This window comes from Mobula hypostoma, chromosome 15 (assembly GCF_963921235.1).
Source record: "Mobula hypostoma chromosome 15, sMobHyp1.1, whole genome shotgun sequence".
Classification (NCBI taxonomy): Eukaryota; Metazoa; Chordata; class Chondrichthyes; order Myliobatiformes; family Myliobatidae; genus Mobula; species Mobula hypostoma.
Genome location: NC_086111.1, coordinates 7678717 through 7693101, shown reverse-complemented (window position 1 = coordinate 7693101; position 14385 = coordinate 7678717). Strand labels below are relative to the sequence as shown.

Sequence of the window (14385 nt, the reverse complement as noted above, 5' to 3'; positions counted from 1 at the left end):
TATGGGCATGTACCCCCAGATCCCTCTGCTCCTCCATACTACTCTGCCTTGGAGTTTGTTGTTCCAAGGTGTACCACCTCATACTTCTCTGGGTTGAACTCCATCTGCCACTTCTCAGCCCAATTCTGCATCCTATCAATGTCTCTCTGCAATCTTCGACAATCCTCTACACTCTCCACAACACCACCAACCTTTGTGTCTGCAAACTTGCCAACCCACCCTTTTACCCCCACATCCAGGTCTTTAATAAAAGTCACGAAAGTAGAGGTCCCAGAACCGATCCTTGTGGAACACCTGTAGTCACATCCCTCCAATCCGAATGTACTCCCTCCACCATGACCCTCTGCTTTCTGAATCCACCTGGCCAAACTTCCCTGGATCCCATGCCTTCTGACTTTCTGAATAAGCCTACCGTGTGGAACTTTGTCAAATGCCTTACTAAAATCCATGTAGATCACATCCACTGCACTACCCTCATCTATATGCCTGGTCATCTCAAAGAACTCTATCAGGCTTGTTAGACACGATCTGCCTGTCACAAAGCCATGCTGACTGTCCCTGAACAGACCATGATTCTCTGAATGCCCATAGATTCTATTTCTAAGAATCTTTTCCAACAGCTTTCCCACCACAGACATAAGGCTCACTGGTCTATAATTACCAGGGCTATCCCTACTAACTTTTTTGAACAAGGGGACAACATTTGCCTCCCTCCAATCCTCTGGTACCATTCCCGTGGACAACGAGGACATGAAGATCCTAGCCAGAGGCTCAGCAATCTCTTCCCTTGCCTTATGGAGCAGCCTGGGGAATGTTCCGTCAGGCCCTGGGGACTTACCCATCCTAATGTATTTTAACAACTCCAACACCACCTCTCCCTTAATATCAACATGCTCCAGAACATCAACCTCACTGATATTGTCCTCACCTTCATCATTCCCTCTCATTGGTGAATACCAAAGAGAAGTATTCATTGAGGACCTTGCTCACTTCCACAGCCACCAGGCACATCTTCCCACTTTTTTCTCTAATTGATCCTACCTTCACTCCTGTCATCATTTTGTTCTTCACATAGTTGAAGAATGCCTTGGGGTTTTCTTTACCCTACTCATCAAGGCCTTCTCATGCCCCCTTCTTAAGCTCCTTTCTTGCTACCCTATATTCCTCAATAGACCCATCTGATCCTTCCTAAACCCAATGTATGCTGCCTTCTTCCATCTGACTAGATTTTCCACCTCACCTGTCACCCATGGTTCCTTCACACCACCATTCTTTATCTTCCTCACCAGGACAAATTTATTTCTAACATTTAGCAAGAGATCCCTAAACATCGACCACATGTCCATAGTACATTTCCGTGCAAAAACATCATCCCAATTCACACCTGCAAGTTCTAGCCTTATACCTCATAATTTGCCCTTCCCCAATTAAAAATTTTCCTGTCCCCTCTGATTTTATCCTTCTCCATGATAATGTTAATGGCCAGAGAGTGGTGGTCACTGTCCCCCAGATGCTCACCCACTGAGAGATCTGTGACCTGACCCAACTCGTTACCTAACACTAGATCTAGTATGGCATTCCCCCCAGTCGGTCTCTCAACATATTATGACAGGAATCCGTCCTGGACACACTTAACAAACTCTACCCCGTCTAAATCATTGGAGCTAATCAGGTGCCAATCAATATTAGGGAAGTTCAAGTTGCCCATGATAACAACCCTGTTATTTTTGCACCTTTCCAAAAACTGCCTCCCAATCTGCTCCTTGTTATCTCTGCTGCTACCGGGGGCCTATAGAATACCCCCAATAGAGTAACTGCTCCCTTCCTGTTCCAGACTTCCACGCAAACTGACTCAAAAGTGGATCCTGCTACATTACCCACCCTCTCTGTAGCTGTAATAGTGTCCTTGACCAGTAATGCCACTCCTCCTCCCCTTCCCCCCTCTATCCCTTTTAAAGCACTGAAATGGAGGTATATTGAGAATCCATTCCTGCCCTGATGCCAGCCAAGTCTCTGTAATGGCCACTACATCATATTTCCATGTATGTATCTTAAGCTCTCAGTTCATCACCTTTGTTCCTGATGTTTCTTGCATTGAATTACACGCACTTTAGCCCTGCTACCTTACTGCCTTTACACCCTTTATTCTGCTTTTCTTTCCTCAAAGCCTCTGTTTTATATCTGGCTTTACTCCATGCACTAAACTTGCAGTTCTCGCATGACCTTTATCCTCTTCCACCTCACTATCTGCTGTAACACTTTGGTTCCCCTCTCCCTGCAAATCTAGTTTAAACCCCACCAGAGCAGCACTAGCAAACCTTTCCGCAAGGATGTTCGTCCCTCTCCAGTTCAGGTGCAACCTGTCCCATCGGAACAGGTTCCATCTTCCCTGGAACAAAGCCCAATCATCCAGAAACATGAAGCCCTCCCTCCTGCACCAACTCCTTAGCCACGTATTTAGCTGCATTATCTTCCTATTTCTAGCCTCACTAGCACGTGGCACGGGTAGCAATCCTGAGATTGCAACCTTGGAGTTCCTGTCCTTTAACTTTGCACCTAACTCCCTAAATTCTCTTTGCAGGACATCCTCCTCCTTCCTATCCAGGTCATTGATATCATATCCACGTCAGCCTTCCGAGGTTGAGAGTGGCATTGTCCCAGTGCAATGGCTTTTTCACTTACAACACAATACAATGGACAGCCACCAGTATTAGAATGTAGTACCTGAAAGCACTTTGGTCTCATTTCAATCTATAATTGTGTTTAGTTCATGACTTAATTGCCTTGGATGGTTTCTCAAAAATAGTTCCTGATTCATAATTCCGTATTCAGTTAATCAGTACTGGAGATTGGCTCATTCAATTATCAAACTTCTTGCATATAAAAAATCCAGCAGAACTGGCAGACAGTGTTCAATCCAGAAATGTCAAGTTATACCATAGATTAATAATTTGATTATGTAAATGTTAATACAACTCGTCACTCACCACCTTGGTGCATTATTTTTCTCCGTTCTCCTTAACAGCCCCTCCTACAATTTCTAAACCTGCAACAGTTTCCCAAGATGGTCAAAACTACCAGTTACAGAATCAATCTGAGGTATGTCAGACCTTTTCAATGTTCAGGAATGTTGAAGGTTACTGAATTGTTTAACTCCTGAAGTTGTCGTGGAAATTATAAACACAAGGTAAAACAATTTTTAAAATAATTTTTTCCTCAGTCTTTGCAAGCAGGCCAGTCCCAGCAAACAGATACCACTGCACCCAATGGTTCTTCAGATTCAAAGGATTCAAGCTATCGTGAGTGTTTTACTCGGATTTTATTGTTTTTTTTTTGGTCTGAGTAGTCTTTATTTAGTTGTTACTGATAGCCACTTTGTTTATCCTTTCCAGCTATACCAGATGTGTCCACTTACCAATATGATGAGTCATCTGGATATTACTATGACGCGCAAACTGGATTCTACTATGATCCTAATTCACAGGTACCTACTTATTAAAGCAATGAACATTCAGATGTTTGCGTGTTCTGATTTGCTCAAATTGATAATTTGTGTGACTTCATTAAATATTTGAATGCTGCAGTGATCAATGTGAAGTTATCAATGATAGGTTTCCAAATTTGGAAAATTTTTAAATCTGTAAGCGTTGTACTTGACTGTTCCATCAAGATATAGTAAAGCTCTGGTTGTATACTCTGCATGTTGTTTTAGATGTAACCCTGTAAGTTTTCAGCATTCCTGAACAACTGGCTTGTTTTTGGCTTAAACTAGAACATTGAGCATTAAAACTCCAATAAGCTGGCACTCTTGGGTCTTTAGTGTCAGCTGGCAGCTTTTCCAGATTATTGGCTGCTATAACCTGCTTTTAATTTACCTCCCAGTGTAGAGGGCCCACCTGCTTCAAATTATCCATCATAGTCCCTGTACCAAAAAAGACCAAGGTAACATGCCTGAATGACTGCTGTCCTGTTGTACTAACCTCAGTAGTAAGCAAATGCTTTGAGAGGCTGGTCAAGGATTACATCTACAGTTTGCTACCACCCAAACTGGACCCCCTACAATTCGCCTACCGACACAACCGATCGATAGACAACGCAACAGCCACTGCACTACATACCGTCTTTACATATCCGGAGAAGAAGAATACTTCTGTGAGAATGCTGTCCTTAGACTGCAGTTCAGCATTCAACACCGTAATTCCATCCAACTCTACAAGAAGCTCCAAGACCTCTGCCTTGACCCTGCCTTGTGCAGCTGGATCCTGGACTTCTTGCTAAATCGCTAACAGGTGGTAAGGGTGGGCCCCTCGCTCCTGCCCCCGACTCTCAATACAGGAGCCCCTCAGGGTTGTGTACTGTCCCCTCCTTTACTCCCTGTATACCCACGACTGTCGCCACCCACAGCTCTAATCTGCTAATTAAATTTGCTGACGATACTACTTTGATTGGCCTATTCTCAAACAATAATGAGGTGACCTGCAGGGAATAAGTCATCTCTCTGACACAGTGGTGTCAAGAAAACAACCTCTCCCTCAAGTCGCAAAAACAAAGGAGTTGGTTGTGGATTACAGGAGGAATGGAGACGGGCTAACCCCTATTGATATCAATGGATCTGGTGTTGAGAGGGTAAACAGCTTTAAGTTCCTTGGCATCCACAGAGGACCTCATGGTCTGTACACAACAGCGCCTCTTTCACCTCAGATAGTTGAGGAAGTTTGGTATGGGCCCCCAAATCCTAAGAACTTTCTACAGGGGCACAATTGAGAGCATCCTGACTGGCTGCATCACTGCCTGGTATGGGAACTGTACCTCCCTTAATCGCAGGATTCTGCAGAGAGTGGTGCAGATAGCCCAGCGCATTTGTAGTTGTGAACTTCCCATGATTCTGGACATTTACAAAGACAGGTGTGAAAATAGTGCCCAAAGGATCATTGGGGACCTGAGTCACCCCAACCACAATCCATTCTAGCTGCTGCCATCTGGGAAACAGTACCACAGCATAAAAGCCAGGACCAACAGGCTCTGGGACAGCTTCATTCACCAGGCTGTCAGACTGTTTAACTCATGCTGATTTGAGTGTATTTCTATGTTTCATTGACTGTTCTATTCATTATAAATTACTATGATTGCACATTTATACGGAGACGTTAAGATTTTTACCCATACGTGAAGGATGTAAGAAATAAAGTCAATTCAATAACTTGTCACAATTACCCAGTTAAAATTATTTTCCCCGAAATCTCATCCCCAGTGTTTTTCTCCGTGCATAAACAATATGTAGTCACGGTAAGTGCTATATCTACTTCAAATTGTGCTGTGCAGTAGGGACTGAAATGTTTTCCAGCGAAAACAGAATTCTGAATATTTTATGTACTTAATACCAGTGCATTTATTGAGCGTCTTGAGTTAGGCCTTGCTCTTTTTTAATGGATGTTCGATATTGTGGGGAAAAAAACATTCATTTTAAAAGGAATATCTTCTGATGTAAATCAAAACCTTGGTCTGTGATGAAAGAAACCATGCACCACTCTGAAATAAACTTGATGGATGCAGTGGATTAAATCTGAGACTGAAAATTTAAGATATAAGCTAGGAATGCGGATGTGATAATTCCACTGATATCATCACCTTGTGTTTCCCTTGCATAAGATAATATCAGGTTGGATGTGTGGAAACTTTGAGGCATAATAGTGAAGGCACATTCCTCCTTTGGAGGATCCCATGTTCTTGATCCACACCTGAATTGAAGATGGCTAGAATCAGAATCAGGTTTAATATCACTGGCATATGTTGTGAAATTTATTTTGTGACAGGAGTGCTTTGCAATACATATTAAAACTAAATTGCAACAAGGGGTACATATTGAAAATTAAATTGAATAGGTAGTGCAAAAAAAGAATACTGATGTGGATTTCATGGGTTCGTGTCCATTCAGAAATCTGATGACAGAGAGGAAAAGGTTTTCCCTAAAACATTGAGTCTTCAGACTCCTGTACGAGCTCCCTGATGGTAGCAAAGAGGACAGGTTCTAGGTGATGGGGGTCTTTAATAATGAATGCTGCCTTTTTGAGACTTCGCCTTTTGAAGGTGTCCTGGAGGCTGGGGAAGCTGTTGCCCATGACTGGCTGAGTTTACAACTTTCTGCAGCTTTTCTGAATGCTGTGCAGTAGCCCCTCCAGACTAGACAGTGATGTAACCTGTTAGACTTCTCCCCACTGTGCATCTGTGGGGGGTGGGGGGGGGAAGTAATTTTGGAGTGACATACCAAGTCTCCTGAAACTGCTAATAAAAAAGTCTCTGATATGCCTTCTTTGTAATTGCATCAATATGCTATGCTTATTTGATTGTCAAAGATGTCAAAGATTTGAGGGGCTTTATGATTATGTTACATTATTTGTTGTGTTATAAATGAACAATGCTTTTACAAAATTTTGTTTCAGTACTACTACAATGCACAGACTCAACAGTATATGTATTGGGATGGAGAAAAACAAACTTACTTACCTGCTCCAGATCAAACTGCACAGCAAAACGTTAAATCAAGCGGAACAAAAAGTAAGGAAGGAAAGGAAAAGAAGGAGAAACCAAAGAGCAGGACAGCACAACAAGTGAGAATTTTGGCATGATTTTCTAAACACAGCTGATTTGGCTTCCGCTATCCCGGTTATGAGCCTTGAGGCTGAGAGCGGCAGTTGAATTGCTGTAAATAGATATTATGAACCTTCAGGAAGGTACATGAGAATGTAATACTAGTGACAAGCTTTAGATTCCTCTTCAGTATTGGGTGCACTGGAACTGAATGTGAATGTTTTATTTTTACCATAGATTGCCAAGGACATGGAGCGATGGGCAAAAAGTCTAAATAAGCAGAAAGATAACGTCAAAAGTAACTTGCAGATGATTGCTGCTAAAGAAGAAGAGAGGAGGGAGTCTGCTGCTGCTGATGCGGGATTTGCTTTATTTGAGAAACGGGTATGTGGATGAGAGTCAAGCAGTTGTAGTAACTGCAGTGGAGTATTATATAGCACCTGAATTAGTTGTGGACCACTTGATGCAATTTAATTTTATATTGAAATAGGATATTTGCTAAATGATTAAGGGGTTTAAGGGTTAATGAAATGATTATGGGCGGAAGATAAAATATTGAAAGGTATTTGGGGTTTTGTGAGCATGCAAGTACAATTAAGCGAGGTGCGGAATTTTTTAAAAAAATTGAATTAGATGGTACCCTGCAACCCATTTACAAAAGAGGGGAAAATGAAACATTTTGGAGTTAAGATCTGTCAAAATCAGGAAGTAAATGCTGTCATAATTGAACTGGATAATGTTAGAAAACAGACTAGAGAATATACCCTAATTGTTAAGCTGAGTCTGATAAAATTTTTAAATTGGTGGAAAAGCAAAGAAGCTATTCTGTAGTTTGCAGCATTTAGAATGAGTATTTTAAATATAAGATGTCTGCCTCATGATTTTATACACTTTGAGAAGTGGCAGAAATGGAGTGAACATGCATGATCTTTCTATGGAATGGGAGTTGGAACTAGAAGCGAGAGGCATGGGTTTAAGATAGAGTTGTAAAGTCTTTTGCCTTTCAAGTTTTTTTGAATAAGGGTGTCATTTGCTGTTGCCCAATCTCTGCAGCCGCTTCCTTTAAGACTGTGTTGTGCAGTCCATTGGCTTCTTGCAACTAGTGCAACTTTTAGCCTCTTGAATTTTTCCAAAACCTTATTCTTTGTAATTGGGATTGTATGTTCTGTGTGTTACTTGAAATTAGTTTGTCTGCTATCTCAAGGATATTAACATTGTATCGTACAGTGAGGACTAATGCTAAAGTTACTTGATTCATCAGTCATTTTTGTTATTAATTCACTAGTGTTGTTCACTAGAGGGCCCATATTTACTTTACCACACTCTTATTTATGTATCCATAGAAATTTCTACTATTTGTCTTTTTACTCCATACTAGGTTTTCCTTAAACATTATTTTCACCCTAATGTGTTTTTCAGTCTTCTGCCACTTCCCAGACCTCAGGTCTCCCACTTACTCTTGCCAAAAGAGGTACAGGTCAAGTGTGCTTCATGTGGAAGAAGTATTTAGGTCCCCAGTGTGTGGTTGTTCCTTGTCCTGAAGACAGAGTGGGAGTTATTGGGTGTTGGTGGAGATGGAGGGGAAAAATAAGCCAGAATACTGCAGAGGAACCCGTCCCACTGAAATGCTGAGGAAAAATTTTTAACGGGATCGTAATTTCAAGGTTTGCTGGTTAGCTATATTCAGCCCAGTCCAACATGAGAAAGCCCTCCCCGCCATTGAGCTTATCTACACGGAGGTTGTAGCAAGAAATCAATATCCATCACCAAGGACTCCCACCGTCTGGGCCATGCTCTCTTCTTGCTGTTGCCATCAGGAAAAAGGTACAGGATCCTCGGGGCTCACTCTACAAGGTTATTACCTCTCAACCATCAGGCCCCTGAATCAGAGTGGATAAATTCACTCACCCCAACACTGAACTGTTCCCAAAACCTATGGATTTACTTAAATTCTCTTCATTTCAAGTTCTCAATACTTGTTTAGGATTATTTTTTTATTTCTCATGACATATTTGCACAGTTTGTTGTCTTTTACACGCTGGTTGTTTGTCCTTTGTAGCGTTTCATTGATTCTATTGTGTTTCTTGTGTTTACTGAATTCCCACAAGAAAATGAATCTCAAGGTTGTATATGTTCACATAGAGGTATTTTGATAATAAATTTACTTTGAACTTTGAAGACAAGGGGAAATCGTATCTCTTTTCTGTGTGGGTGGAGCTAAGTTCATTGTGTATTGAGGTTTCCAGTAGCTGATGCTCAGTAAGTAGGCATTACATGACATGCTGCAGAATGCCTGAAATCTTCAAGTTTGCACATCCAGATATTTTTACTCAATGTCCGGCGTAGTTTTTTTCTTCTCAAATACTTCGCATTATTCAAATTTATGTTTAATGGAAGTTGAATACATTTGTTACAGGGGATGATGGAACGACAGCCAATGGTATTGGAACCTTTCAGTGGTCTTTCGGAGCACCTACGAGATGATGATGAAAGCCCACTAAAGGTTTGAACATCTTTCGAGATTGAATTTTGATTATTTTTTTGTTTCCATTTGTCTCAAATTTCACAGCAACATGGTGAATAGTGTTGCGCTATTATAGCGCAGGGTGTTGGAGTTCAGCGTTCAATTCCAACATTGTCTCTAAGGAGTTTGTATGTCCTCCCCATGACCAAGTGGGTTTTCTCCAGGTGCTGTAGTTTCCTCCCACAGTCCAAGGATGTATTTGGTTGGTTGGTTAATTGGTCATTGTAAATTTTCTGGTGATTAGGCATTTATTTGAATCAGGGGTTGCTAGGGTGACATGACTCAAAGGGCCTGTTCCACGCTGTGTCTTTAATTTAACTAAATAGTCAACAAATTTGAAGTGTTAGTTCTGATTGGATCAGTTCCACTAATTTTATTCAACAATAAAATGTGACCTCTTGATCTGGAAAGTGCCTTCGTATGCGTGAACTCATTGTACAGAACAGCTAGCTTTATAACTGGCTTGCATGTAACTATTATAATTATTTCATCCCATTGCTATTTTTCTGATGTGTACCACTGATTCTCGTCTCCCAGCTGGCAGGGAAAAGTAATCTGTAGGTTAGCTGTGTACTCAACAATATGGAGATAGGGATCTGATGTATCTAACTAAAACTTAAAAATATGAATGAAATGTTATACCACAGCAGGATGGAAGGCTGATTATATTTACATTTCTTGTCATACAGCATGGAGAAGCACTTTTGACCAGTAGCCTCTGAATGAGCTTGCTGTTTGATTAATTCTTAGGTCATTTAGTTCATCAAGTCTGCTCCACTATTCACCCATAACTTTTTTTTCAATCCCATTCTCCCTTCTCCCTGTGGATCTCTGCCTTAAATAACACCCAATGACTCGGGCTCCACAGCACACTCTGGCAATGTATTCCACAGATTCACCACCCTCTGGCTAAAGAAGTTCCTTGAATCTAAAAATTAAATGACATCCCTTTATTCTGAAACTGTACCCGCTGTACCCTCAGAAGTGAAACAGACTTCATAATGAGTCTTTATAGTTGGTACTTTTCATGATATGAAAATTGTTTAATGCCATTTGTATTTTCATTTCCATGACTAGAGCATCTTTGTGCGATGATTGTCACCCTTGGTTATTTTGACAATTTTTACATCAACTGTGAATAAATAGAGGATTGAGTGAAACGATGAAGCTCGAAGGGTTTGTTTAACCTTGATATCTACCTTGCAGAGAAAGTCAAGTCCACTCCAGGGACTTGTGGCTTCTTATAGTGGAGAGAGTGATGAAGAGGAGCAAGAAACAACTCAAGATCTGGAAGAAAAAATGACAGATTGGAACAAAATGGCCTGCCTGCTGTGCAGAAGACAGTTTCCTAATAAAGAAGCACTTACTCGCCATCAGCAGCTATCTGACCTGCACAGGGTAACTGTATTAAATTTAATATATTCTATGTTACATTGACTGTTCTATTTATTATAAATTACTATGATTGTACATTGCATATTTAGATGGCGATGTAATGTAAAGATTTTTACTCGTGTATGTGAAGAATGTAAGAAATAGTGTCAATTCAATATTCAGTACGAGGATACAGTGGTACTTTTCACTGAAATCCCATCATTCTATTTTTTTTATTGGACCACATTTTGTGTCAGTCACACTCGTGTTACTTGACTTTGGTCTATGATGAGAATACATGCACCACTCTGACACACATCTGAAAAGATGCACTGAAATGAAACTGAGACCAAGCATTGAGAGGAAAATTTTTTGAGAATGTTTTGATGTTTAGAAATAATTGAATTTTCAATGATGTACAGTAATTCACGGCACAGTATTGGCTGATGGCAAAACTTCTTGGCTTAGCATGCTTCTTATAATCACGTGACTGATCACTTGCGTGTGCTGAGCTATAAGTGTAAATCGAGTTCATTTTGTGATACAGTTGAATGCTGCTTGTAGCATCTCAAAATCTGCCCTCAGTTTCTTGGCGGGAAAGGTGTGTAAGGGCTTGGGGAGTGACACAGTAAACATATTTGTTTTCAATGCAGCAAAACTTGGAGATTCGTAGAAGATCAAGAATGTCCGACCGTGAGCTTGAAGCATTAGAAAAATCAGAAATAGAGGTAAGCTAATTTTAGAAATATGGTTGTATATTTACTTCAGGGCCTCTCTTTACCTCAACAATCTTTTGGCCGTCAGTAATATCATTCAGTGTCTTCCGTGTATATACCCATTTCTACTCCAGTATAACTTATCTAGGAATCTTACTGCCTCTGATTTGTCTGATTGTGACATTCTTTCTGAATGAACAGAAAGTTCATCTCATTAAATAATGAAATGACTGAAACCGCTCTCTTAGATCTCCTAGTTGATGTCAGGTGCTAATTCAGAGTGTTCAGACTTGATATTCAATTTAACATTGAACTGAATTCTCAATTTAGTATCATTTTACTTATGTCAGTATGGTAAGAGCACTACTCATACTTTATCTCATTGTTGCCTGGATTAGGGAGCATGTCTTATGAGGAGACATTGAGAAAGTTGGGGCTTTTCTCTTTGGAGCAAAGGAGGGTGAGAGGTGACTTGGTAGAGATATAAGGTGATAGAGGCATAGAGCTGACAGCCAACACCTTTTTCCCAGGGCATGAATGACAGATAGAGGAGGGCATAATTTTAAGGTGATTGGAAGAAAATGCAGAGGGTGTAAGAGGTGTTTTTAAAGAGTAGAAGGTGCATGGAATAAGCTGTAGGGGTGATGGTACAAGCAGATACAGTAGTATATTTGAGACTCGGGTATATGGATGAAAGAAAAATGGAAGGCTATATTGGAGGGAAGGGTTAAGTTGATCTTGACTGAATAGGTTAAAAGGTCAGCACATCATACTGTGCTGTAGTGTTCTACGTTCATTAGCTGCTACACCTGTCATTCGTACCATACACTTCAATGCTCCCGTTAGCTAACTTTCCATCCACAGTATTTACCTGGCCTTCATCTATTATTATCTTCATTATTCACACGTATAGTAGCTTAGGGGGTTGTGCGCTTTGGTTAGTATGGTGTTGTATAGGAGTGTTCGTGAGGCCACACCTGGAATGCTGTGAACAATTTTGCTCCCCTTGCCTAAAGTGGGATACAGTGGCATTGTGGGCAGTCCAAAGGTGATTCAGTAGGCTAATTCCTGGTGCGAGTGTGTTCTGTCAAAATATTCTAAATAGTTTGGGTCTCTATTCTTTGGAGTTCAGAAGAATGAGGGACTACCTTGTTCTTGATGGGGCTGGGAAGATGGATGTTGACAAGTGGTTACAAACTTTTAAACAGAAGGGCATAATTTTTTTTCCTCTGGAATTCTCTGCATGAGGGTCATGGAGACCAGATAATTTGGTATATTTAAGGGAAAGATAAATATTTGAAAGAGGAATAGAGGTAACGCTGAAGAGCAGTTCAGTCCATCTAGCCCCTCAGCCTGCTCCAGGTTAGTCAGCAATGGTGGCTCATGCTGAAGGGCCAGGTGGTCAACTCCTGTTTTCTTGTTCCTGTCTTCTGATCTTGCAACACTTCAACTTTTCATAGCACTACCCCATCCTGTTTCAACCTTAAGAAGCACAGTTAGGCCATCTGACTCATCGAGTCTGCTCCGCCATTCAATCACGGCTGATCCTTTTCTTCTATCTCCTCAACCTCACTTCCCGGCCTTCTCCCCATAATCTTTGATGCCATGTCCAGTCATTCTTGGAATCATCCTTGTTTACATCCAATGGCAGCACTTTTTTAAAATGAGGGACCCACAACTGTTTGCAATACTCAAGGTGAGGCCTCACCGGTGCCTTGTAAAGCCTCAGCATCACATCTCTGCGCTTGTATTCTAGACCATTTAAGATGAATGCTAACATGGCATTTGCCTTCCTCACCACCGACTCAACCTGCAAGTTCACCTTCAGGGTGTTCTGCATAAGGACTCCCAAGTCCCTCTTCATCTCACATCCCTGGATTTTCTCCCCGTTAAGAAAATAGTCCACACATTTATTTCTACTACCAAAGTGCATGACCACATTTATGTAACTTCCGTCATATTTCTGTAACTTTCTTCAGCCATGCAATTCTCTGGGATCTCCACCTTTTCCATTTGTGGTCTTCATAGCCTGCTTTTTATTTGCGTTGGTCTTGTACTCAGCTGTTGTGGAGGTTCCCCTCGAAACCTCTCCACATCTTGCTCCTCCTTTAATAAAGTTCTTTTTAGCCTACAATTTGGATCAAATTTGTGTTTCTTTTCACTCGTATCTCTGTGGCTTGCTTAAATATTGTTTAAAAATTGTAAAATCTAATATGGCTGCATATTAATAAATTGTAATCTCCAGTATTAGATCGAATTATTTCATTGACTTTTAATGATCTTAATATCTTAATGTTTTTACACTCTTTCCTCTGCCCCCTCCCCCCATCACACAGATGAAGTACAGAGACAGGGCAGCAGAAAGAAGAGAAAAATATGGAATCCCAGAGCCTCCAGAACCTAAGAGGAAAAGATTTAATAATGCTGCAGTAATGTAAGTGCAATACATAATGAAAAGAACTTGATAAGGCCATTCCATCCCTCAAAGACTTTTAACATTAGTCTGATAACTAATTGCATACCCTTTCTTCGCTCCTTTAGTATCTTTAACTAATAATGTATTGATCGCTCTCTGTTAAAGTTAAGTTGTTCAGTTGAGTCTGTGAAACAGTAATTCAATTATGCTCCCTAGAACATAATTTTTCTTTTGTGTGGTGTGGCAAAATGGATATTGGAATCATCCTAGCTTCTGTACAGAGAAGCTGGGGCCATAGTTCTGAAATAAGAAGTTGGTCATTTGGAATTGAGAAATTAATTCACTGAAATGATCAATCTGTGAAAACTACTCCGCCAAACAGCCTTGGATGCTCTTGTGTCTTAGATTATTTCTTACCAAGAAATAATGAAGTAGACGATCGTGGTGAAATAAATGATTAGTCGTCATCTTTTTCATACTCATTTGAGTTGAGTGGTCAGTTCAGTTTTGTTCCTTGTATACTTGGGAACTAAATGTAGAATAATTTCAGAAGCTTTTCTTTTTTTAAAAAATCAATCTAAGTTACAGCAAGTCCTCAGTAAGTTTCATACTGATTGGAAAATCACTATGGAGAACTGCAAGACTGGTTAGATCCATCAAATTAATAACACAGATTATGATGTGAGAAGATTGAATTTGATCCACAGATTGAACCTCCTTTTGTTCCATTGCTAATTTTCTGCTGTAATGAAATGTTTTCTTCTTGA

General features: G+C 40.5%; 1 protein-coding gene across 2 annotated transcripts in view; it reads left to right on the top strand.

Moving 5' to 3' along the window:
• The window catches only part of LOC134356675 (RNA-binding protein 5-like), a 49908-nt gene that overhangs the window by 33930 nt on the left and 1593 nt on the right, over positions 1-14385 (top strand). For both annotated transcript variants that reach the window (XM_063067694.1, XM_063067693.1), the window contains exons 15-23: positions 3026-3099; positions 3221-3299; positions 3393-3484; positions 6441-6608; positions 6826-6972; positions 9005-9091; positions 10319-10510; positions 11140-11214; positions 13539-13636. In XM_063067694.1, coding sequence (XP_062923764.1) covers positions 3026-3099; positions 3221-3299; positions 3393-3484; positions 6441-6608; positions 6826-6972; positions 9005-9091; positions 10319-10510; positions 11140-11214; positions 13539-13636 — 1012 coding nt within the window. The remainder of the gene's footprint in view (positions 1-3025; positions 3100-3220; positions 3300-3392; positions 3485-6440; positions 6609-6825; positions 6973-9004; positions 9092-10318; positions 10511-11139; positions 11215-13538; positions 13637-14385) is intronic.